This window comes from Phoenix dactylifera, chromosome 5 (genome assembly GCF_009389715.1).
Source record: "Phoenix dactylifera cultivar Barhee BC4 chromosome 5, palm_55x_up_171113_PBpolish2nd_filt_p, whole genome shotgun sequence".
NCBI lineage: Eukaryota > Viridiplantae > Streptophyta > Magnoliopsida > Arecales > Arecaceae > Phoenix > Phoenix dactylifera.
The window spans coordinates 17819007-17842149 of NC_052396.1; the positions used below are offsets into that span (position 1 = coordinate 17819007).

Below are 23143 nucleotides of genomic sequence, written 5' to 3' on the forward strand. Positions count from 1 at the left end.
CGTGGGCTGGGAATTCGCCGACGCTTATAAGCGTCGGTAGAGACAAAAAAAAGCGTCGGGAGTTCTTCCTTCTTTTGTAGTGATATATGTATGTAAGGAGATCATCATGGCTCTCTAATTCATCTCATGCATTTTAACCTGAGATTATCTGGCTGTATGCTTAATTGAAGGCTTTATTGTTCCTATGTTTTGATACATATAGCTAGTTAGCTACTCTTATCTTTCGCATGCAATGATTATAGAGCTCTGTTGGCTTAGAATCCTGTTGAGGTTGGTCTACTTTACTATCTAAAGCTAGTCAAAATTCAGACCATGTTAGTTAATGTAGGCTATGCAATCATTGAATTAATTGATTAAGTGCTGTTTGTTTAACTTAATTTTGCTTCAGTCAGTGTACGCATGCATATTTTTGACTGCATCATTTACCTTGTTTTTTCTTAGAATGGACAAAAGTTGGATGAATAAGCCGAGATCCAGTGACGAATATTTGAATGGAGTTCAAAATTTTATTAATATTGTACAGGTAAAGAATTGAATTTAATATCGTTAATTTGATACCTATATGTTAATTTGCTTCATAGTTACAATTTTAATTTTTTCATTTAATATTATTATAACATTTTTTACTTTGGTGTAGAAAAAGTTTGTGCTCCCTCCAGAGAGCCATGATTGGGTGCTAAAGTCACTCAACCGCAAATGGAAAGAATATAAGTCGAAGTTGAAGGCCGACTCGAAGCGCGAGGGTATGATAGAGGAGGAGATTGCTCGTGTTTGTCCTCCTGATGTATACCATCATCAGTGGAGGGAGCTCGTTCACTATTGGTTTTCCGAGAGAGGACAGGTTGTGTATTCTCTCTCAATACCTTATATAATGTTTAATACATTTAATATATTATAATGTTTACTTTTTCCGTGGTAGACATATTCTGATATTTGTCGAGCCGCACGAGCATCTCAAACAGTTCCTCACACTTCAGGCTCAAAGAGTTATGCGAGGCTCAGAGCTGAATTCGTAAGTTTTTTTGAAACTCTTTGAAACTCTTGTATCATATAGCATGTATCATGATATATAGCACTTCCAATATACTTTTTGTTGTAGATGGAAGACCATGGAAGGAAACCTGGTGAGGTGGAGTTCTATAAGATGACTCACACTCACCGAGATGGCAGCTTTGTCCGAGAGGAGTCGAGAGATGTAGGACAGAGCTACATCCCTTATTTCAGAGTGTATTGGAGAGTCATCTTCAATCGGCAACACCAGAGGTATCGAAGCTCAGGTGTTTACCGAATTGATGGGTTCGGAGCGTTATGGTCGAGTGAGGGGTTATGGCGTTGGAGTTACCCCCACTCAGTTGTCTGCAGTGGGTAGATATATTCAAGATGCTAGACAGAGTAGTAGCACTGCAGAGGTTAATGATCTGAAGGCAGAGATATAATAGTTGAAACAGAGCCACTAGTCAGAGATACAATCTTTGAGGGCTCAAATTAATCAGATTACATCTATGTTGCATCAGTTTGTCCCTCCTCAGGTAAATTACTACATCTACTTGAACATTTAACAAAAGTATCATATTTTTTTTAAAGAGCTTAATAATTTTCATATTCTTAACTTCTTAAGTTTTTTTTATTACATGTTCCTGATACTTCATCTGCACGTAGAGATGGTGATGCCATCGACCCCTGAAGCATTTATTTTGGAGTTTTATATGTATTTTTTTATACTTTTTGAAGTACATTGTAAATTGACAATATGAATGTAATTTGAAAATACGAATGTAACAATATGAATGTTTAGATACGTTTGATTGTGCCATGTGTATATCTCATTTAGTGTGTGTGGCTTTGATTTTATAAACAGGGCTTAAAATTTATTTAAATTTTTTATAAAAAAATAATATGCTAACGACGCTTTAAAGCGTCGTTAAAAGCAGGAACAGATGTGAATTAGCGACGCTTTAAAGCCTCGTTAAAGTCACGACCAGATGCCTATTCGCGACGCTTTAAAGCGTTCGTAAAGCGAACATTTAGCGACGCTTTAAAGCGTCGCTAACTTTATGTTAACGGCGCTTTAAAGCGTCGCTATGGCCAAATTACCGACGCTATAAAGCGTCAGTAAAGCGTCACTAATTCCTGACGCTTTTCGAAGCGTCGAAAATAATTTTCTCCATTGTGACATAGGCGATGCATTACGGATGCTTAGAAAAGCGTGGGGATTTACCAATGGTCCAATGCTTAAAAGCGTCGGCAAAGGCTAGTAGCTTGTTTTTTTTTTTATAAGAAATCAGGTACAAGTTCAAAGCCAAGCATCCAAAGCTGAAGCACAACCCATAACTTCGACGTTGCGGGTCACAAATCATACCATCAAGATTTCTCCATTTGTCGTTGCAGTAGCAGCGGTAGTTGGGAAAGTCCTCAACTTTACGAGATTTTATATCACTATAAAACGTATATAATTGCTAGTTACAAATCATACGAGCCTTGTCTAACCGCAGCACATAATTGGTACGCGCTGTGGAGAAACCCACGGCTGCTCTAACTTATAAACAAAGAGGGTATGTGTACCCTTGGATTAAACAACAACACCAACTCTATCTCACACGAGCAAACAAGAACAGAAGTTGATACTCTTGGTCGCACGCAAACGGATACGTTTCTTAAAGTGCAGACATGATGGGGCGTGGGGTGGTGCTCTCCATCTTCTCCTCGGCGGCAGGCTCCTTCATCAGTGTATCGATCTCGGCCACAAACCTCTCCATGGCCGGAGCAGGCAGGCAAACAGGAACCACGATCCCATGCTCTCCCTTGGCGTTCTTGAAGGGGATGTAGAAGCTGGCCACCCCTGGGATGGCTCCGACCCCTCCCTTGGCTGGACCACCGTACACCGCCTTCCCCCACCCGAAGTCCAGGTCTCCGAACCCGGCCCTGGTCACGTCGGACACCAAGTACGACCGCACCACCGTGAAGTGCGGACGCCCTCTCAGCACCATCAGGTCCGCCACCGACTTCATGTACTCCTCGTTCACCTCACCTTTCGCCTTCTTCACGAGCTCCAGCGCGTACCCCAGCGGATTCCCGCACAGCTTCCCCGCCGCGCACACCGCCACGGGGAACGCGAACGCGTTGCCGTAGTAGCCCTCCGGTATCTTGGTCGACTGCTTGCCGCGGGCGTTCGCGATGCAGATTATGCGGACCTCCTCGTCGGGGTCGGGGGAGAGAGCCACGGTGCGGCACTTCCAGAGGCACGCCGTGAGGACCTCGAAGGTGGAGCTCCTGCGGAGATGAGGTGGGACGCGTTTCCGGAGACAAGCGATCTCGCCGGGTCCGAAGAAGAACGACCTGTGAGCCATGTCGTCCAACGGGATGATGGTGCCCTTGGTGTCCGGGACCTCCTCGTACTCGCGGTGGGCGAAGGCGGGGCGTGGCGGGTGACGGGCTTCCAGGATCTCGCGTTTCCAGACGGGGGTAACGGTGGGGGCAGGCAAGCCGCGGGCGAGCTCGGCCACCGCGTTCATGAACTGGACCAGACCGGGCGCGTCCGATATGGTGTGGTTGAGCCGGATGGCGAAGATGAACCCACCGCACTGCAACCGCGTCACCTGCCAAAAAAAAAAAAAAAAATTATTGTGATATGACTTGACAGCATGTAATTTGTCGGTTCTCAAAACGCTCGGTGACGTTGGAAGCTCCCTCCCCCTTTACATATATATATATATATATATATATATATATATATATATATATATATATATATATATATATATATATATATATATATATATTCTTACGACCCGGCAAACGTTTTCGATGCTCATGCGGTCACCTTTGTCCTTGCATTCAGATGTGTCCCCATTATCTGGGAAAATATTTACATCCTGCACCTTCAATAATGCATTCTCGTGGATCTTATGCCCCCATGGGGTCATATCAAATTGCTATGCATGCATGGAGCCCACCTCTAATCTGATGCATGTGTAGGATATAATTTCTCCCATCCTGCAAGCTTGGATCTAACAGATAGAAGTATATCTCTGGCTGCTACATCATTCAACAGCTATCAAATGGTAGAATATTGTGTGCCACACACAGCATGATTTGCATGCTACGGCATCATGCTTTATTTGATAACTATTCGATTATGCTATTCTCTATCATGCACGATTCTAGTATACATGGCCAAGAATTTAAGTAAATAGAATGTTTTGTTGTGTACTTCTTCGCAAGGTTGCGTGAGATCCCAAAGACATTTTTAAAACAATTTAACGAAATCAAGAAAACGTACGTTCTCATCCACCCATCTGTCTCTGGTGCTAGAGTCGTCCTTACTTTCAGATGGGTGCACCCATTTATGGAAAAGTTTTATCCTGCACCATGAATCAGATGGATACTGTGCACCATACACATGCATCACGATTTGCATGCTATACAACGTTCTTTATTCTATAATCGACGTAGTAACGATTCTGAATTATACCGCTCTCTGCCGTATGCAATCCGAGGATACTTGCACAAGATTTTTTTTTTCTTGAAAAGACAGGAAAGTAGAAAAGAGATATGCTTCTTGTTTACTTCTTAGCAAGGTTGTCTAAGATTCTAAAGTATTTTTTTTTTTTTTTCGGGGGAAAATATAAAGGCGGGTTTCTCTCATATTATATATTACAAATTCTCATCGAAAAGAAAAATAGTTGTTTCTTTCTATAAATAAGGAATTCCTTCTTGTATAATCTTGTATCGTATAATCAAATAATAAGTTTCTATTCCGACATGAAAAGAAAAAACAATATATAGGATGGATAGAAAGGGACCTTCCTTTGGCTTGATCTATAGCCTGAAACTACGGTATATAAAATGATCCAACAATCCCATAGGATTAATTATGGATTCAACAATAAACAATATAAGTATTGAGTTATAAAAGCATTGAGTTGTTTAGTTTTCGATCTTATCCTGTATTTAGATCTTACGTGTAGGAAAATAGGTAAATAAATAAGCAAGATCTGTACATATGAGAGATATATGCAAATAAGAAAAAGAAATCAATTTAACGAAATCAAGAAAAAGAATTTTCCCTGCAACTCCTCTGGATGTTTAGTTTAGTTTGTTATTTGGAATCTACGGCTCTTTTGCTGTTGCTGTTAGAGTATATATATAGTAGAGCTAATCGCTTGTTAGCTTATTATTTTTTTCTTAACCAAAAAATAAGTATCATTTGTAATCATTTGGTTAATTACCTGAAACAACAGGAGGGGGCAGTTGAGCACATCCCCAGAGCCTTCGACGTCGTAGAGGAGCTCCTCGAGGCACGGGAACGGCGGCTGCAGAGCATCGCCAAACTGCTCGAGACGGACGTCGGCATCCGCCTCGATGAACAACACCCCCTCCCCGGTGCACTCCACCACGAGCTTCCGGCGGGCCCCCTCCCTGAGCCGGCCGGCGAACGGGTAGTAGTGGACGAGGGCCTTGGCGAGGGCCTCGCGGATGACCCTCGCAGGGTCACGCCCCGCCATGGAGGGATCGTGGCGGTAGAATTGGATCACCGGGATTTGGAAGCGGAGGCCTTCTTGGTCGTCGACGTCCGAGAGGCGCTTGAACTCGTGCGGGGTGGGCTCCGCCGGAGCAACGAGCACGGGCTCGTGCCGGTGAACCTTGAAGGTTAGCGAGGACGCCATTAGTACTGCAGTGAGGTCGAAGAGGGAGGGAGGGAATTACGGTAGCAAGGGAAGGAAGGAAGCAGAGAGGAAATCCAAGGACTTGGAGATGACTTATTTGTGTGGGTTGTAAGCTCGGAGGCGGAGGAGCTCGAATTTATGGCGGAGGCAATGGTAGTTGGGAGCAGTAGTTAACTGACACGTCACTGGAATCTAAATGTGAATTGCCAAGAAGGCCGATGGGAACTTCCTGGTTGACATGTCAAGGTCTTCGCCCTTCGCTTGGCGGGCAGACTCATTTCCCCCAACAAAAATTTAAAAAAAAAAATATTTTTCTTTTATTAAAAAAAGAGTTGGACTTAACTACTCCCAAATGGATCTCTATTCAGATTATATTACCTCTGCATTAGAAAATAGAGGTCTCTCGATGATCTAAATTTTGAGATGTGATTTACTGTATTTAAACTGTTTAGATACCAAAAATTATGTGATTTACAGATCTCTAGCCTATGCATCAAGTGATAATATATATATGTATATATACACACTTAGTATTATTTAGACTGTTCATTTTTGGACCACTTGATGCACAGAATAGGCACATCCAATTACATGATTTTTGGTATGTAAACAAATTAGAGAAAGTAAATTATATCCAACGGCTTGGATCATTGATATAGAACCTCCATCATCCAATCTAGATCTGACTGAACTAAATGGAGATCTACTCGAATATAGCCCAGTCTCTCTCTCTCTCTCTCTCTCTCTCTCTCTCTCTCTCTCTCTCTCTCTATATATATATATATATATATATATATATATATATATATATATATATATATATATATATATATATATATATATATATATATATATATATATATATATATCAACAGGAAATCCAGACTCTCAAATAATTCATCCTTGGCTTGACCAGCAAATCAACTTTGCTACCTACTTCCCCCATGAACATTGTTTTGGCCTCAATTGGCCTAATCCATGATGGGACCATCGACTAAAATGAGACCACAACCAAACATTGAGGAATTTTCTTACTCTAACGAGTAGGGATAGAGAAATGCACCCAACAACGTGTAATGTATTATTGTAGTTTTGTTTTTTTTTTTGTTTTTTTCTGCATGGGATGTAAACTATATTTTAGGTTATATGGCTTAAAAACATGAGCAGAGACAAGGATGTTTCGTGCCAACTTCAGGCCAGATGCCCATGGCGTCATGACCCAGGAATAGCAGGGGAGCAGTTTCTTCAGAACACCTTCTATCTCCAAGTCTTTTTTTTTGGTAGGAGCAGTCTGCATGGAAAGCAAGGGGAATTGACCGTATGTGGTACGCTAATACATGGCCCCAAGCAGTCAGAGCAAACGTGTTCCACATCCAGCTTGGGTCAACGTCTCTCTCTATCTCTTTTATTTCTAGATTTTTGACTGAAAGGATATCTCTTTATGTGTTTATGTACTAATAAGTAGATAACAATATGTAGCTGTTATGTTTTTTGGTATCTTTTATTACAGCCATCAGATTGGATTTTAATCGAACGATCATAGGATAGCTGATGTTTACTTAGAGCTTATTCTATTTGCATCAAAAACAGATTGTAAGCTGTCATATTGCTTCTTCCCGGGTTGAGGGAGGAAATTGAGAGGTGTACAAACATTATAAGGCTTGGATTTTGTAATTAAATTTGAGCAAATTTTTTTAATATAATTTTCTTAATTTTTCTCGAAGTACAGAAGATGAACACACCATGGACAAAGATGATCACGCCATGGACGTAGGCAGGTGCTTGCCGAACCACGTAATATTCTATGTTCTTTTGTGGTTGCTTTGATTTTTTCTTTTTTTTGTTATTTTGCTGAAAATATCTGCTGCAAAACTCTACAGTAACTAATACTTTTTTGTACATAGTTTTGATCTTAATAAAGTGATGGTTTTTGTTGAAGCTATTGAATCTGCAACTTGTTAGTAGTCAAAGTCCTCTCGAGTCAAATACGCGTTCTGTTCAAAAGGCAATGCTTTCCCATATGTTCTCTCACATACCACCCCGGTCATGGTCCAAGTCAAACCAACCCATTAAGGAGAAATGTGGAGCCGAGAATTCTGCGTCCTTAAAATAATTGGAAGAAATAAACAAGCAAGCAATGAGTCAATGACCCATGAAACTTATGAGGAAATTTTTTGGCCTTCTTGTTCCACCGAGAAGTGGCGTAGTCTAATTTTGCTTTAGGATCCACCGAGTGGACGGTCCAAATAAACAAGACTTTGAACAGTCTCTAGTTATTTTCTCAGGAAAGCTTCAATGATATCATATGAACCGCCGGTGCCAAGCACAGCATCCCAAATTTATCTGATTGCTGGTCAATGACTGGCTTCTAAATCCTACAATGCTCTTTTTCATCCAAATACTTCATGTTTTGTAATCTGCAACAGATAGCAACAATTAGGCCATGTTCTCACTTATAAGAATCGCTGACGACGATGGAAATATTAAAACTTTTTCCCTACCTCATCTGCATTGACTTAATAAAATTTTCCTCATTAAACTTTAGCATACCTTTTTTTTGATCATTACAACTTCATTTAAGCCTCAAAGATGATGTCCACCAAGGCATGATGCAGGTAGCAAATATTCTAGTTTCTTGCTTGTTAGACCTTACATGTAATTGTGACGCACTGAAACACTGGTAAGCAGGCAGTTTGAAGATGTAAACAAAGGGAAGAATAACTCATTCCCGTAAAGCTGTGATTTTTTTTTTTTGAAAAAAAGAATAACCTTACTGAAACAGCCGGTCAACAAAACCCCTAAATTTTTAGCTTGTCAGTCCCATTGCCTCAGCGGTTGATGGGAGTATGCATCCGCTCGACAATCCTATTAACAGCATCTCGGGTCATCACAAGAGTATCATGCTGCAGGATGCTGTAAACATTCAGACCCTGCAAGAACCAAATTGATATCAACAAACAGATCAAGAGGAAAATCTACCGCATTATGATCAATACATTCCTGAACCAAATCGCTAATCTTGTCATAACCATTCAATTCATTCCAGTATGGTTTGATTGTTCTTGTTCTTTTAATTTTTTAGGTTACTTACAATTGAAGGCAATACGTTCACATAACGCAGGTTTCTTGTTGCCAGCTTCAGTTTGTCATCTATAGGACCACCATCCACCAACAAAACCTTCTTCGTGTTCTCCAATTGGGAGACGTAATTCACAATATTTTTAGTCTTGTGGCTAGGAACCGCCAGATCCTCAAAAACTAGAAGCTGTTAGAAAGCACTATTAGAAACATCCTACACGATAAATACAAACAACTGAACAAGATGATACAAGATTACCAGGGCATCTACTCTTAAGTGGTGCATGATACCAACTAGGCTTGACATGACATGACAATTTGTCAGGTCTTTTAAAAAAAATCAGCGTAACCTAGGAAATTTTGATGCCTGGTGGATCAACAATGGAAAGATTCAGATAATCCAATTGTATTCTTTTATAAATATTGTAGTTAACTAAATAAGAATGCAAGGGAAAACTAGCGTTCCAACCAACTCCAAAGATTTCAAAGCTTTAGAGAATGCTGTGCCATGAGGACATAGCAAATAACTCGAGTAAAAGCATGAAACACTTACTAGAATTTCATCATGCATATGTTATGTTAGTAGATATGGAATTAGATAACACTGGAAAAATGTAAATGTTTATTCTCAAAATAAGAGAGAAAAATAAAAGTTTATGTATAGTGATCATATTAAGAAATTTAACATGCGCATGTGGTGGGTGCGGGGAAGAAAAGATGAGATAAACACTTGCCTTGCCTTCAGCTGTTCGAGCTGACAAGGCAACTTTCAGTCCCAGACGTCGAACCTTCTTTTGCAGCTTGATTGCATGACTTCGTGGCTTAGGCCCATGCATGGTGGCACCATGCCTAAACTGTTGGGATACACTTCATCAAACCAAACAGCACTATTGTAATAGAAAATAGAAATAGTAAACAGGCTGTTCGAACAAACGCCATTCGCTATAGTAAAAGCAATTAACAAAAAGCTAAAGTCAACTAACCTGAGGCCCACGTAAAGTCCCATGCCTTGCTCGTCCGGTGCCTTTTTGCTTGTATGGTTTTCTCCCTGAGCCACTTACTTCACTTATTGTTTTTGTTGAGTGTGTCCCCTGTAGAACACGTTTGATGAGATGTTTCAAAATTTCGTGATTTCTTCATATTCAAGATTGAGAAAACAAGAAGAAAATCTAACATATCAATTGGCATGATTTACTTGAGAAGATGCATGTCACATGCATTAGGATCTCATCATACGCTGATCCAGCCACCCACAAGCATTAAATTGCAGACATACATAATCATATATGTGCATGCATACATGCATAGATGAGTGAAGAGTAAATCGATTTAAGTCCGTGATGTGCTTCACTTGCAAAGTCACATTTCACTTCATAGATTACTCTAGGATGATATATAAGTTATTTAAAATGTAATAAGATAATATGATCATGTATATGAAATTCCAATGGAAAAATCTAGAAGTAAAGAAGTATAAATGCAGATAAAAAGCCTAGCTAGATAACAATTCACTGCACAATCTATTTGGGCGTTAGAGTTTACTGGATCACCAGTTCAAGAGTTAACACTCATAGTAAGCAAAAGTTCCCTTACTTCACATCCTAGTAATCAACCGATCACATCTATAACTGTCTGGTCCCTATAATTGCATATCACAAACCATAGTACATTTCTCAATTTGGCATTTGCCATACAATACTATGCCTCACCACTTACAGGTATAAAGCAATAGGAAAAATATTATCTTTTCTTGTTTTCATTCAAATAAATCCTTTAATAATGCTTTCACAGTCAGTGAAGAGAAAGGAAGACTGGAAGAGAAAGAAAGGAAAGGAAAGGATCAAGCAGGCGGCTGAGTTGCAGGGTAGAGGTGTGGGGCTGGAAAAATGAGAAGGGATGAGGAAAGGTAGAGTTGTTGCAGAGCAGGCTGTCAGGACCTTCGCATGGTAAGATGACAGATGGCGACAGTGCAGTGTTGGCCAGAACCCTTTAACCCAAGCCTGAACCCAATCAGCCAGTAGGAAAGGTCTACTAGACCCTTGCCCAATCAGATATGGGTTCAATCAATTTGGGCAAATGAGCTTAGGACAAAATTGCCAGCCTTACAGCAATTTTCATGAGGTTTTCATGAATCATGATTAAAATAGATGGAAGTGACCACAAAGATTGGTATAGGAGTTAAGAGTCACAACTAAGAGTTCTCAAACATGCAGATGTGATGTCTCGACATATGACAAGCAAAAGATTGAACAAATAGGGTTTCACATTGGTTAAAATATGTCAAAAGATGTCTACTATATATTGCATGGGAAATACATGTTTAATGACCATTATATATAAAATCTCTTGAATGAACCCAAAAATCCAAGAGAAGATTGGAAAATACAACCACATATGATATGGGTCAGGCATCTAATATTAGATTCATTAGTATTACGGCCAGCTCATAATCCTCAAGTTAAGCAAATGGCACTCTACATATAGCAAGAGGATCCTTTTTATATTATGAGACCATGTGTTAAGATGGGTTTCAACTCCATCAATCATGGTCCAGCAGTGATATTTATACAGCAAGAAGAGCCACCAGTTTTCCATATTATCATTTATCAACAAAATAATATTTAAATTATAAGGGAGGTTAAACTAGGTCATAGTTTAAAAGATCTATTTATCTTTTGAATTAAAATGTTAGAAAAAATTGTGTCAAAGGATGAAATCTTGAAAAGAAACAATTAATATCTAAGTTCAAGCCAGCTGAGGAAAGTGCTTAGGTTTTTATTTTATACCATCCCCCAACAAAAAATTGTAAATAAATAGAAAAAGCTCCACAAAACCAAAAAATAATTGAGAGAAAGCCAATACATACTTGAAAAGTCAAGATATGTTTAAAGATTATGCATTATCACTACATAGACATATTTCTGATGCTTTTTCGAGATCCTTGCAATAGCACATGCCCTAAATTAAGATCGATGACAATGATATGATCCCCATGTAATCATCAATTTCCAACTTCTAATAAATAGGTCGATAAACATAATTCTACCTTCTAATTGTCAATGTACAAACCCTCATAACTTGCCTATAATAGTGTTCAAGGACATAAAATTCAACTAAAGAGCACGCATAGTCCTTTATACAAAAGAAGACGAAAAGAAATAAAAATTTTGAAAGTTTGTTTCAGAAGGTGGGCTAGGAATTTAATTTGGATCACATAATTTAATGTTAATATGATTGAAAAAAAAGAAGAAGAAAAATTGTTGCCACAAAACATAAACCACCTACAACTAGAAAAGGTCGATGGAAGACAATAAACAAAAGGTCAATATAAGAAAAAAATATGTTATTCAAGTTGAATGAAAATGGTGAAGGTACTTTGGATGATAGACTATATCCATGACAATCATGACTTCAGAAGACAATTATTTTTGTAGAAGGTCAACAAGAAAAACAAATTATGGATTTTTGTTCTTTATACAGAAGAGTGCATATTGTAGATCACCTGCTGTCGTTTTGCAAGCTGCCACCGTACAACTCGGTGAACAATATCCTTCCTAATGGGAACATCAAAAACATCACCACCCAAAACCATGTAGCCCTTATCCTCATCATGGAAATTTGTCACTCTTGTTACTAGATCTGCATATTGGCCTGCAATATTCAAAAAAAGGTTTCACATGTGCTATTATGTCGATATGTTTAGAAGACTAATGAATTGGGAAATCTGTGCATTAGAATAATATTATTAGTACAGTGAAAAGCCACAAATTAGATTTAACCAGTTGCAGGAAGAAAAAAAGATAGATAAATACAGATTAAGCTTGCTTAAATGATAAGTGGTACACATTAGCTGCATCCAATTAAAGTTGAGCACCAAAAAAACTGAATAGAGTAACAAATTTTGATGATAGATCCATAGTACACAATCTTAGCTTTTTTAAAAAAGGAAAAAAAATAGCAGCTAGCATTCCATTTCAGAGTTCCTTGCCATCATGGCCTTTGCTATCAGGCTGGTTATGTTTTGGCAGCAGCCTTATTTTTTACATGTATAAGCCTAGGAGACACTATGCCAACTTCTTGATGTTCGTCGCTCCAAGAGAAGCTTCTTACGTTTTGATGAGCACAACATATTGCAAGATGTAGACAATTATTAGACCAGTTAGGCCCCATTTGGCATTGCTTTTGGAGGGCGAAAAAACGATTCTTGGAGGCTCAGAAGCTCTTTTAGGTGACTTTAAGGTGTTTAGTAAAACTTTTTAAATAGCTTTCTAGCTCCTCCACAATCTAAAAAGGTCTACTAGGACAAGCTCCAATTTGGAGCTTTTGTGCAAAAAGTTCTACAATGAGATGCATTGGAAAACTATTTTTTGACATAAAAGACCCAAATTCGAGTCCGGATAATAATTTTTTTTAAAAAATAATTTTAAAAAGAATTTATAAGTTAACAATACCTTATAATAACAATTTCTGATAATACAATACAATAACCAGATAATATAATATAGTATAATATAATAATATTATCATAAAATTATAATTATATTATATTATTACATCATCATTATATATTATAATGACCGTATTGTAAAAAACATAATATTACAAATATTACACAATATTGTAATAATATTATAATATTGTAAGGATATAATAATAAATCTCATTTTTATTATATATAACATTATAAAAATATTATATATTTTTATAATAAATTTGAAATTTTATTATTTATCATGAAATTTCGATTAAATATCAAAATAAATAATTTATAAATTAAAATACTTTATAATAACAGTTTTTTAATAAAATAATCAGGTAAACAATTGATAGCGACAACTGAAAGAACTATGTAATATACTTCATTATCATTTCTTGAAAGCACTTTCTCATTTGAGTTACCAAATAGATGTTAAAGTTCCATAGCACGTCAAAAACATAGTTACCAAGTAGTAAATAGCTTTTTATTAAAAGCTCTACTAACAAAAGCTCTTTTGCCTACAGCTCTACAATCAAAAGGTCCGCTACCTACAGCAATGCCAAAAGGCAGCTTAGCATATCTTTATCAAATGGATCCAAGGAAAACAGCACTCCTCTATTCATAAACCAAGTTAAAACATGACAACAGTTATAATACACGTACATTTTTTATTCTAACATGTTGTGAGGTCCCTAGTCATTGAGAGAATATCTTCAATGTCCAATGGATATCACGATGTTATCCACATCCTAGGGAATAATCATCATTCTTTGTAAGTCCATATTGATTAATGCCAACAACGTGCCCTAGGCAAGCCAATAAGATTACTAGCTCTGCAATTCCCAGTGGAGTGACGTTATAGGAAAATGACATCCAAAAGTGTAATGGAGGAGATCACTTTTGAAACTCGATAATGATGTATATAAAATACTTAAATGAAGTTTAAATGCATGAGTTGGCAGTTGGCTCTATTTAAGTATTTAAGAATGCAGTCACCTTTAAGACTTAAACAATAGGAAATTTCTTCTAAAAAATCTCTTTATACATCTAACCAAAAACAGTGCACTAATAAATAATAATGAAAGTCTGAGTGAGCCTTCATTAACTATGTTGTACAGACAGAAGGTGGTGAGTTCAGAGTCAACAAGAAAAATTTCTAGATATTCCGATTCATCCATACATGAGAGAGATCGCACATGCATTGACAAAACTTAATGGTATTGTCTAAGAAAATACAAAACTACATCATGCTCTTAATCATGTTTTTCACTAAATTGGGCACACCATCAGAAACATCAAATATTGTTATGACAGCAGTGGTGTGTGAACAAATATGGCTGTGATATTTGAAACTATAAGTGCAATGAACAAAAGAATATTTTATTTAGACTCCATGCAAAAGGGATGATATTAAAATTACTACAATTCCAGCAGCAAAATGTAGTGAAAAAAAATGAAAATACCTATAACACGGTCCGGCGTTAACACAGTTCGATTTGTTAACAGCTCCGGTGGAATCTGACCTTCGTTTGCCTGGGACTCGAGAGTGGAAAACCTCCTACAATTGATAAAAGGAAAGCCATGCTGCAAATACACAGTTTTAGATCCGTTAGTGTAGAAAAAACTGTTAAAAAGAGACATAGCAAAAGTTTAAAGGGTATATATACTGTGCTTATATCATTCTGAATTTCCCCCTTTTTTTTGAGTAAAGATTAGGCAAGGCTCATCACTTTCATCAAGTAAAAGAAAGGAGAAGTACAAAAGATAGAGGGAGAGAGAAGAGAAGAGGAGGATAGAGAAGGTAAAGAAAAGAAAATAGAGACACAATACAATGAGTGAAGAAAAGATAGAAGATGGGAAATTCTCTTCAGTATAGACACAGAACACATCCTAGTCCAGTCTATCACAAGAAACAAAGACTTATCAATGATATCCATGACACCACAAAGCCCACTATAAAAGAGCTATCAGCTTCTATTCAGCCAGCTTGTCCAACTAACCATGCAACCATGGCGAACCAACTCATTCTATATTCTTCTTTTGAAAAACTTCCAGGGTCCCTCAAACCAGAAGCAGCAACCATCTGAAGGAAACGCGGAACCCTGGCTTTAGAACAGAAGTATTCCCACATTGGTTGAACATAGAGACATTTTATATTTGATTGCATAGAGACATTTTATATTTGATTGCTAGACCGTTGGAAATGAAAAGCCGTCACTAGTCCCCATTATCTTTTATTCTATGTGGCATGATATAGGTGTCAACTGTGAGATGAGAAATTTCTAGATCATTTTTTTATAGTGTTAAAAGGTCGGAACACTCCCAAAAGAATAACTCATCAAAATCCCCAAGCACTAAAACTTCAATGGAACATGGCAGTAAACTGAATAAATTTCAAAACTACTAAAGTAAACACCTCCAACAACAACGTCTTAATTGATTGGAGGATAAAGTATGTCTGGCAAAAGAAAACTACAGATATCTACAATTTTGCTTCTTTTTTCACATTAAATAGGGCCCTAGAAGAAAGAATTTAGAAAATTTAAGATTCACTTGAGAAAGCAGGTTGGCTGACCACAGGAGAAGCTAACCTACAATAAGAATATTAATATCTTGCAGGTTAACATTTGAATTTCAGTAGCAGAGCAAAGATCTACAAGTATGTTGAATATGATTAAGACATCATACACAAATTTCATTCCTAATTGCACTTGTAGTAACACTGGGACAGAACCATAGTGCATAAGCTTCAACATTTCTTTGCAAAAAAAATAGCTACCACTGTAACTTCTTATAGCACTAAAAAAAATGGAGGATAGATAATTAAGAAAAAGGTCATGGCTTTCTCTAGCATAGATTAAATATCAAGGTCTGTTTCATGTCTGTTATATTTCAGAAACACTGCCAGAGATAATCATCTGAATGCTTCATATACAGTTGTTGGTTTTGAGTCATGCAAGTTTTTTTCGAAAACCTAACAACTGAATATAAACCATTTAACATTGTTGGCCAAAAAAAAAACTGAAACAATCAAAGTTGAAGTTCAGTGCACTTTTGTTCTTTCCTTTCATTCAAATTAAATTCTAAGGCTTCAGCAGGTTCAGCTTGATGTAGTAATGTGTCAAACTAAGGAAACTCAAGTGCAAAGGCCAGATGCAATTCTTCTTCGCCGTTATTATTATTATTAAAGATAACCAAAAGAACATATCATATGAACCTAGGGCTGGCTCTACAAATCCTTCAGGACAAAATTTAAACTTACACCATGAGTACAATTTTTCTAGAGGAACGCCAGTCTTCCCACTATATCCACTTCACAATGATCAGTGCAATTTCAAATATTACTCAAATCTATAGATGGGCACCACAGTATTTTTTTCCACCAATCATTCATCATTCTCCTTCGCAGAATCAGAAGTCATTTCTGAACAACAAAATTATCGATGAGTCACCCCCCTCCCTAATTGAAATACAGAAAAAGAAGACATACGGGGATGTTCCGAGGAACAAAAAACTATACAATTCGAAGGAACAAGAAATGGCCATGCTACACCAATGCCCATATGGGCTGGGTCTATGTATCTCTGCTTTACATGTCAAATTCAGTGGCTAATGGTTAGGATATCAATGCTCAATGGATTAAAACAGACAGATATGCCTTAGGAACATTTATATTGTCAGCACCTTTTATTTGTGTGATTCTGTGTCAATTCTCTCCCTCCTGCCCTGCAAGTTAAAAGTTCTGATCTTTAATTAGTTAATTTGAATTGCTAAACCCTTAGCATCTGCACTTTCTGCTTGATGGCAACCAAATTTAAACAAAGTAAAGCTTCAGCTGATATTAATCTATCAGGAGCACTTTGGAAAGAAGACTACATAGCAATGACACACATGGACTATCGAAAATCTACCAACAAAATTTGATATCTAATGTCGTTCTTCCTAAAATTTAATGAATTCTAACAAAACATATAAGGGGAAAAAACTCAAACACCAAGACTACTTTTTTTTTTTTTTTGAAAAAAAAAAAAGAACAGCTACAAGCAACAGAGAGCACCACCAAGAACAATGTAACTGTCGAAAACACAAGACCCTTTTAACGATTAAAAACTCCATAAACCAAGATAGAGACCGAGAGAGAGAGAAAGAGAGAGAGAGAGAGAGAGACTGAAAGAAAAAAAGAAAAAGGAATCAGATTCGGTGGAGAGAAAGCAAGCGAGAGAGAGAGAGAGAGAGAGAGGAGTAGCAATACCTGCTTGTTGATCTCGACGCCGATAGCGCGCTTGGTGACGTTCCAGACGCAGCCGGTGCGGCCGTGATAGAACTTGTAGGGCATGCCCTTGTGGACGGCCCCGTTCACCTCGATGTCCACATAGTCCCCGATCTTGTACCTCCTCATATACGTCGCCAACGGGATGTACCCGTGCTTCCTGAACGGCCGCGAGAACAGGTCCCGCAGCCCGAGCCCCGCCGGCATGATCGCTCGCTCTACCTCCCGCCACCGCCTGGGCGGCTCTCTGCTCTGCTGGCGACAAAGAGAACGAGAGGTGCGGAGAGACCAGTAAGGGTTTGGGTTCTCGGTATTTATATATATATACAGCGGGGTTGTGAAAAGTCTGTGATGCCCCCACCCCCACCTCCTAATACGATTTTGGACTCCCGGCGGTCTCAGGGAAACATGACAACGACCATCCGCGAAAAGACCACCAAAATTAACAATCAACAAAGCGAATCACCAAAGAACCAAACAGATCTCATTAGAAAACAAAGAGGACAACAGAAAGAATAAAAATCCTCCATGATAACTGCTAAGAAACATTGAGGCAACAATGGAGGAAACAGAGATGGGGAATCGAGATCAAAAATCTGAAAAGATTGATGAAGGATAGGGAATGAAGATTAGGGATCTAAGCAGAACATTTAACGGAAAGGAAGAGAATGACAGGAGCTTCTTTTGTTTCCAATCCTCTCCATCCCTTGTTGCTGGAAATTGGACCCGGGGGCGGTCGTCCGCTGAGGAGGGAGAGCTGCTGGTGGGCACAGGTGGATGGCGATCCGTCGGCGAGCGGCGTCCTCCGTAGGGGTGCCTGCAGAAAAGCCGGTGGCCGGGTCTTCCAGCGCCGGCCCTCCGATGCTTAAGTCAGAGGGGGGAAACTTCGTTTAAAGAAGAAAGGAGGTAAGTTTTTCCTGAGTTTTTCTGAGTCCAACCTCCATCGGAAAGCAAGGGTCCCCTTTTTATAGGGGGGTCGGATTACCTGTGATGTGATAGGGCGAGGCCGTCGTACGACTCAGCACGTTGCTTGGTCTGGCACGCGATCAGGTGAATCATTGCATTGATGTCGGAGGTGAGGCCGTCGTACGACTTGAACTGGCGCGCGATCGGGTGAATCATTGCATTGATGTCGGAGGTGAGGCCGAGGTCAGAGAGTTGTCACGGCCGACGGGATCCTGCTGAGCCGATTTGCCGTGGAGAGCTGAGGATCCGTAGATGATAGGAGCCACACGCATTAATTGTTGAGTGCGTCGGAGATGTGCATTAATTGTTGAGTAAATCGGAGATGTGCATTAATTATTGAGTGAACTGCAGGTTTGCAGAGATCATACGTAATAAATGCTGGGGCGGTGGCAGGGTATGGCCCCCGGCCGGACTTCGGAAGGGCACAACCGTGGTAGGTGGGCGACGAGGACGGACTTCCGAGGTTGGGAGCTCTCCGGGTCGGACGTTCCGAGGTCGGACGCCGACCTTGGCCGTCTAAGGTCGGCCATTATGCGGTCTTCTGGTGACGAGGTTCCCATGTACTGGGGGGAAAACCACATTCCCCCAACACTACCCCCCGACTTCCGAGTTGGAGCCGCTTGCGAGCTCGGACGCGGGAAGTAGAAGTCGTTATTATATTTATCGAGGCCGAGGGGGATTGGATCATGTCTGCTTCCTTACGCGTCTTGAAGCCTTTATAACGGAGGCTGCGCCTTTTGGCCCTTCGAGGTCGTTTTATATGGTGAACTTATGATGGGGTCTGCGTCCTTACTCATCCCGAAGCATTTATAACGGAGGTTGCGCCCTTTGACTCTCCGAGATCACTTCATACGGCGAACTCATGATGGGGTCCCTGGGCTCGATGGGGCGGCGCCTTGATCTTGTGGTTGAGGCGCCCTTTTTGAATAGGTACGTCGTTTCGTTCTTCAAAGTGGACACGTGGTATGATCCGAGGTCGGACGCTTTTAATCTCGTATTGGCCGAATAGAAATTTGGGAGGCTAAGATTACATCAGTGCTCCACGCGTCCCTGGGGCTTATTAAATGAAGGGAGCGGGGGTGGCATTCGCTCGTCTTTTGAGGCGGTCCGGCCTTGCGGACCCATGATGAGGTCGTGAGATCCGATGGGACGGCGCATCGATTTTGTACTCGACACATCGGTCCGGAATGAATGCGGTGCTTCAGCTTCCGAGGCCGACACGTGGCGCAATCCAGACGGGGGGTGAAAATCGAGCCCGCCGATCTGGGCCGCCAGGGGGGCCTATATAAACCCCCCAGCCCTAAAAGGAGCCTTGTCTGGTTGCCCTTTCTTTTTTGCCGTTTCCATCTTCGTTCTCTTTCTCAACAAAAACCTCACCGGTGGTGCTCGGAGCAATTTCTGGCGACTCCCCCCGTAGGTTCCTTCCTTTTGTCAGTTAGGGGGTTTCTCCCTCTTCTTCCCTTTTTCTTTTCCTCTCTTTTGTCTCTGTACTTTTTCTTAGAGATGGGTTTCAGTCCGGATGAAGTCGGATCTAGTTTGTCGGGGGAGGAGCTGGAGTTGATCCGCTCCCGGTTCTTTTTCCAGCCCGAGTTTCATCTTGAAACTGCGGGGCCGGAGGACAGGGTAATGCGGCCGCCCCCAGGTCGGATCGTGATTCACCGCGAGACGCTCTGGGCCGGTCTGCGATTTCCCCTGCACGAGTTCGTGAACAGCTTACTGGTGGAGTATCAGCTCGTCCCAGCACAGCTCGCTCCGAATTCGTAGAGGACCATAGTCGGGTTCTTATCCCTTTGTCTCGCACATGGGATCCCGACCTTGGTGAGTATTTTCCGCCGGTGTTTTTTGTTAAAGAAAAACCCGGCGGATGGAGGGTGGCTATACTTCGCCTTTCGGGGCGGTATGTCACTCTTCCAGGGTGCCCCTTCCTCTATTCATGAGTGGAACGGGAAATTTTTCTTTCTTGCGTCCGAGGTGCCGTGGGGGTTTAACCCGAGGTGGGGGCACCCTCGGCTAAAAGCTCTCAACAGCCTCTCCGAGCCCTTGGCGAGGGAGCTGAGGGTCCTGGACGCCCTACGGGGCCTCGGGAAGGGGTTTAACCTGGCCGAGCTCTTGAAAGAGGACGCCTTGGTGAGCATTGGCCTGAGTTCGGCGCATCCCGAGGGTAAGAGTAGTTGTATTGTTTCATCTTTACTTTATCTGTTTCTTCTTCCTTTTTTAACGTTGGTCTGATACTTAGAAAAATTTTCCCTGTTTCAAATATTCCTCACATGCCGACCAGCAACACATCTCTCTTCTCCCGATTGAAGAGGCGGGAGGCCGAGGCCGGCGGGGCTATTCCCCAGCCTCGGAAAAAATCGAGGTCGGCCGGCGCTTCTACCTTGGCCGGGGCGAGAGGCCCGGAGGCGGGGGCCTCTACAGCCGCTCAAGGGCGGGAGCTAGCTGCCGGGGACGCAGCCCCGAGCTTTACGAGGGTGTCGGATTCGGCGGCCCCTCTCTGCCCCGCTCCTATCTCCGAGCGGAGGGGGCAAGCGACCGTCGAGTCGCAGCGCTCGGAGCCCGAGCAGAGCAGGGGCTCCGAGGTTCCAAGCTCAGGGGGGCCGAGCACTTCACGGGGCCCGGGGGGAGAATCGGCTGAGCCGGGGTCCCCGTTCCTTGAGGGGAGCTCGACTCTTCACGACGCCGATGTCGCGCGTGCGGTATTTCGGCGCGCAATGCTTCCAGCAGACCGGGCCGAGTTCCGCAATTTGTTCCTGGAGGCAATCGTCGATAGTGCTTATTGCAACACTGTTCGGGTAAGTTATCCCCTTAATTTTCCTTCAGCCACTAGTGTATACAAATAATTTACTTACTGTCTTCTTCCTTTTCTTTCTTGCAGCGTGTTCACGAAGTCGACACCTTGGTATTCATCGCCCAAGGATGTCAAGAAGAAACTCGGCGCCTCAGCCGGCAACTGGAGCCGGCCAAAAAGAGGATCGCCGAGCTGGAGGCCGCGCTGGCCGAGGCCGAGGCACGAAGGGAGGCGACAAAGGCCGGGAGACTGGCCATCGTTGAGGAGCTCGAGGAGGAAAGAGCTGCTCATTCGTTGGCCAAGTCGGCCTTGCGTGCTTCAGAGGCGCGCTTGGCGGAGGCCCAATCCAAGGTGGCGCGCCTCAAGTACGAGGGCGGAGTCCTGCGCCTAAAGATCGGGCAACTCGAGGCCCGGGAAAAGAAGGCACTCGAGCGGGCTGAGCATGCCATGGACTTCTTCAAAGACTCGGACGAGTTCCGCGACATGCTCGAGGAAGAGACCGTGGATGGGTTCCTCCGCGGTTTTGACAACTTCCGGAGGCAGATGACTCGGTTCTGCCCCCAGCTCGACCTCTCGGGAATTCGCCCAAGGATGAGGTTGGGCGCCAACTCCGACGACGACGTTTCCGCCGCCCTTGCGTCCGAGGAGGAGACCGCCGAGGCCGAGGCGGATGCAGCCGTGCCAGCAGGGATGGAGGCTCCCTGCGGGGGAGTTACCGAGGGCGCTCCCGAGGCGCCTGCTGAGGTCCCCGCCATAAGCTCCGAGCCCGCGCTCACTGAAGGCCCTCAGGTCATCGCCATAGATGACCCTGGGAGTGACGCCGGCGACACTGCTGCCCCTTAGGACTTAGATGTTTTTCTTTTCCTTTTTGTAAATGAGGTCGGCTTCCAAATTTGTTGGACTGCCGACCTCCTTTCGCCATTCCATGTCTAGTTTTTCCTTTTACTCTTTCCAATTGTAAGCAGGGCTGACGCTTTGACCTCAAACTTGTATTCCAGTCTTTAGGCTGCTTTTCAATAAAGACTTGTTTCTCAGCTGTGTTTTGTTTTTCTTTCGCCCGACTTGTTTGAATGTCTAAGTCCCGATCACGCTGGTTGGGGGGCTCTGAACCCGGATCCTAAAAAGTTTCGCCAAGTCTTGGAGCTCGGATTTGAAGCTCGCAGAGGTCACCCATTTCGATTTTTGGATTTTTGAGGTACCGGGCTCGGACCTCGGGCCCCAAGAGGGGCGGTGTCGGATTCGCGTAGGTCGCTATTAAGGTATTTGACCGAGCCTTTGAGTTTGGTGTTTTAGAGCGTAGGTCCATAGAAATGTTAGGGCTGTTCCCTGAAGGAGAGCGTGAGCCAGTGGTCAAACCATCACCAGGGCTTTCATGATTATTGCCCTCGGGCTTTACCGAGGTTCCGGCGAGCGGGGTCGGGGTCAGTAGAGGGTACCTCAGCCTTTTTAAGCTTAATCGGCACGTCCGGGGTCGGGGTTATTTTTACGGGTCGAGATCGACGTCTCGACGTATGGGGGCCGAATCGGGCCCTTACGAGGGTTTACATGAGTTGTCATGGTGGTTATCGGTAGATAGAGCATGCATGAGGTCTGCGGGACCTTGGTCTTAAATCAACTTGTAGGGGCAACCCGGCCTCGGTCGGGATAAGGTCCCGATCTCAATCGGGATTTCGCTGGCAATACGCAGATAGATAAATGTAACAAGGCGGGCGTCAAGCGGGATGTACCTTTTGCACCTCCGAAATTGCGCACCTTGTAGCGGAGTGGGTTGCCTTGTTTCCTAGCCGTCCTTCGGAGTCACTTTTTGGCTCGGGGTCGACGAAACTTGGGCTTCTTATGAACTCGATGGCGCCCCTCGAGGTCAGGGGGGTTTGGGAATGCTCCATCCATCTGCGACA

At 42.0% G+C, this 23143-nt stretch overlaps 2 protein-coding genes across 5 annotated transcripts; both read right to left on the reverse strand.

Moving 5' to 3' along the window:
• Nucleotides 1-2397: 2397 nt before the first annotated feature.
• On the reverse strand, nucleotides 2398-5786 carry LOC103700693 (benzyl alcohol O-benzoyltransferase-like). Its single transcript, XM_039126931.1, has 2 exons — nucleotides 5229-5786; nucleotides 2398-3596 (listed from the first exon to the last, which is right to left on the reverse strand). The coding sequence occupies exons 1-2, from the start codon at nucleotides 5664-5666 to the stop codon at nucleotides 2655-2657; spliced, it is 1380 nt and encodes a 459-aa protein (XP_038982859.1). The 5' UTR covers nucleotides 5667-5786; the 3' UTR covers nucleotides 2398-2654.
• A 1964-nt stretch (nucleotides 5787-7750) lies between these two features.
• LOC103698485 (50S ribosomal protein L4-like) lies at nucleotides 7751-18188 on the reverse strand. Of its 4 annotated transcripts, none has more exons than XM_039126934.1 (9): nucleotides 17474-18188; nucleotides 14685-14805; nucleotides 12247-12395; nucleotides 9728-9835; nucleotides 9479-9598; nucleotides 8758-8931; nucleotides 8436-8596; nucleotides 8217-8343; nucleotides 7751-8083 (listed from the first exon to the last, which is right to left on the reverse strand). In XM_039126934.1, the coding sequence occupies exons 1-7, from the start codon at nucleotides 17696-17698 to the stop codon at nucleotides 8495-8497; spliced, it is 999 nt and encodes a 332-aa protein (XP_038982862.1). In that variant the 5' UTR covers nucleotides 17699-18188; the 3' UTR covers nucleotides 7751-8083; nucleotides 8217-8343; nucleotides 8436-8494. The 4 variants fall into 4 exon arrangements, with proteins under 4 accessions (XP_038982862.1, XP_038982863.1, XP_038982860.1 ...); XM_039126935.1 differs by having other exon boundaries at nucleotides 8168-8343; XM_039126932.1 differs by having other exon boundaries at nucleotides 8217-8596.
• Between the last annotated feature and the right edge of the window lie 4955 nt (nucleotides 18189-23143).

Excerpts from the sequence above, each read along its gene's own strand:
- LOC103700693 (XM_039126931.1), bottom strand. The coding sequence starts at position 5,666 with ATGGCGTCCTCGCTAACCTTCAAGGTTCACCGGCACGAGCCCGTGCTC. Across the intron at positions 3,597-5,228 it reads GCCCCCTCCTGTTGTTTCAG|GTGACGCGGTTGCAGTGCGG; the intron begins GTAATTAACCAA and ends TTTTTTTGGCAG.
- LOC103698485 (XM_039126934.1), bottom strand. The coding sequence starts at position 17,698 with ATGCCGGCGGGGCTCGGGCTGCGGGACCTGTTCTCGCGGCCGTTCAGG. Across the intron at positions 14,806-17,473 it reads GCGTCGAGATCAACAAGCAG|CATGGCTTTCCTTTTATCAA; the intron begins GTATTGCTACTC and ends GTGTATTTGCAG. Across the intron at positions 9,836-12,246 it reads AGCTTGCAAAACGACAGCAG|GGGACACACTCAACAAAAAC; the intron begins GTGATCTACAAT and ends CGTGTTCTACAG.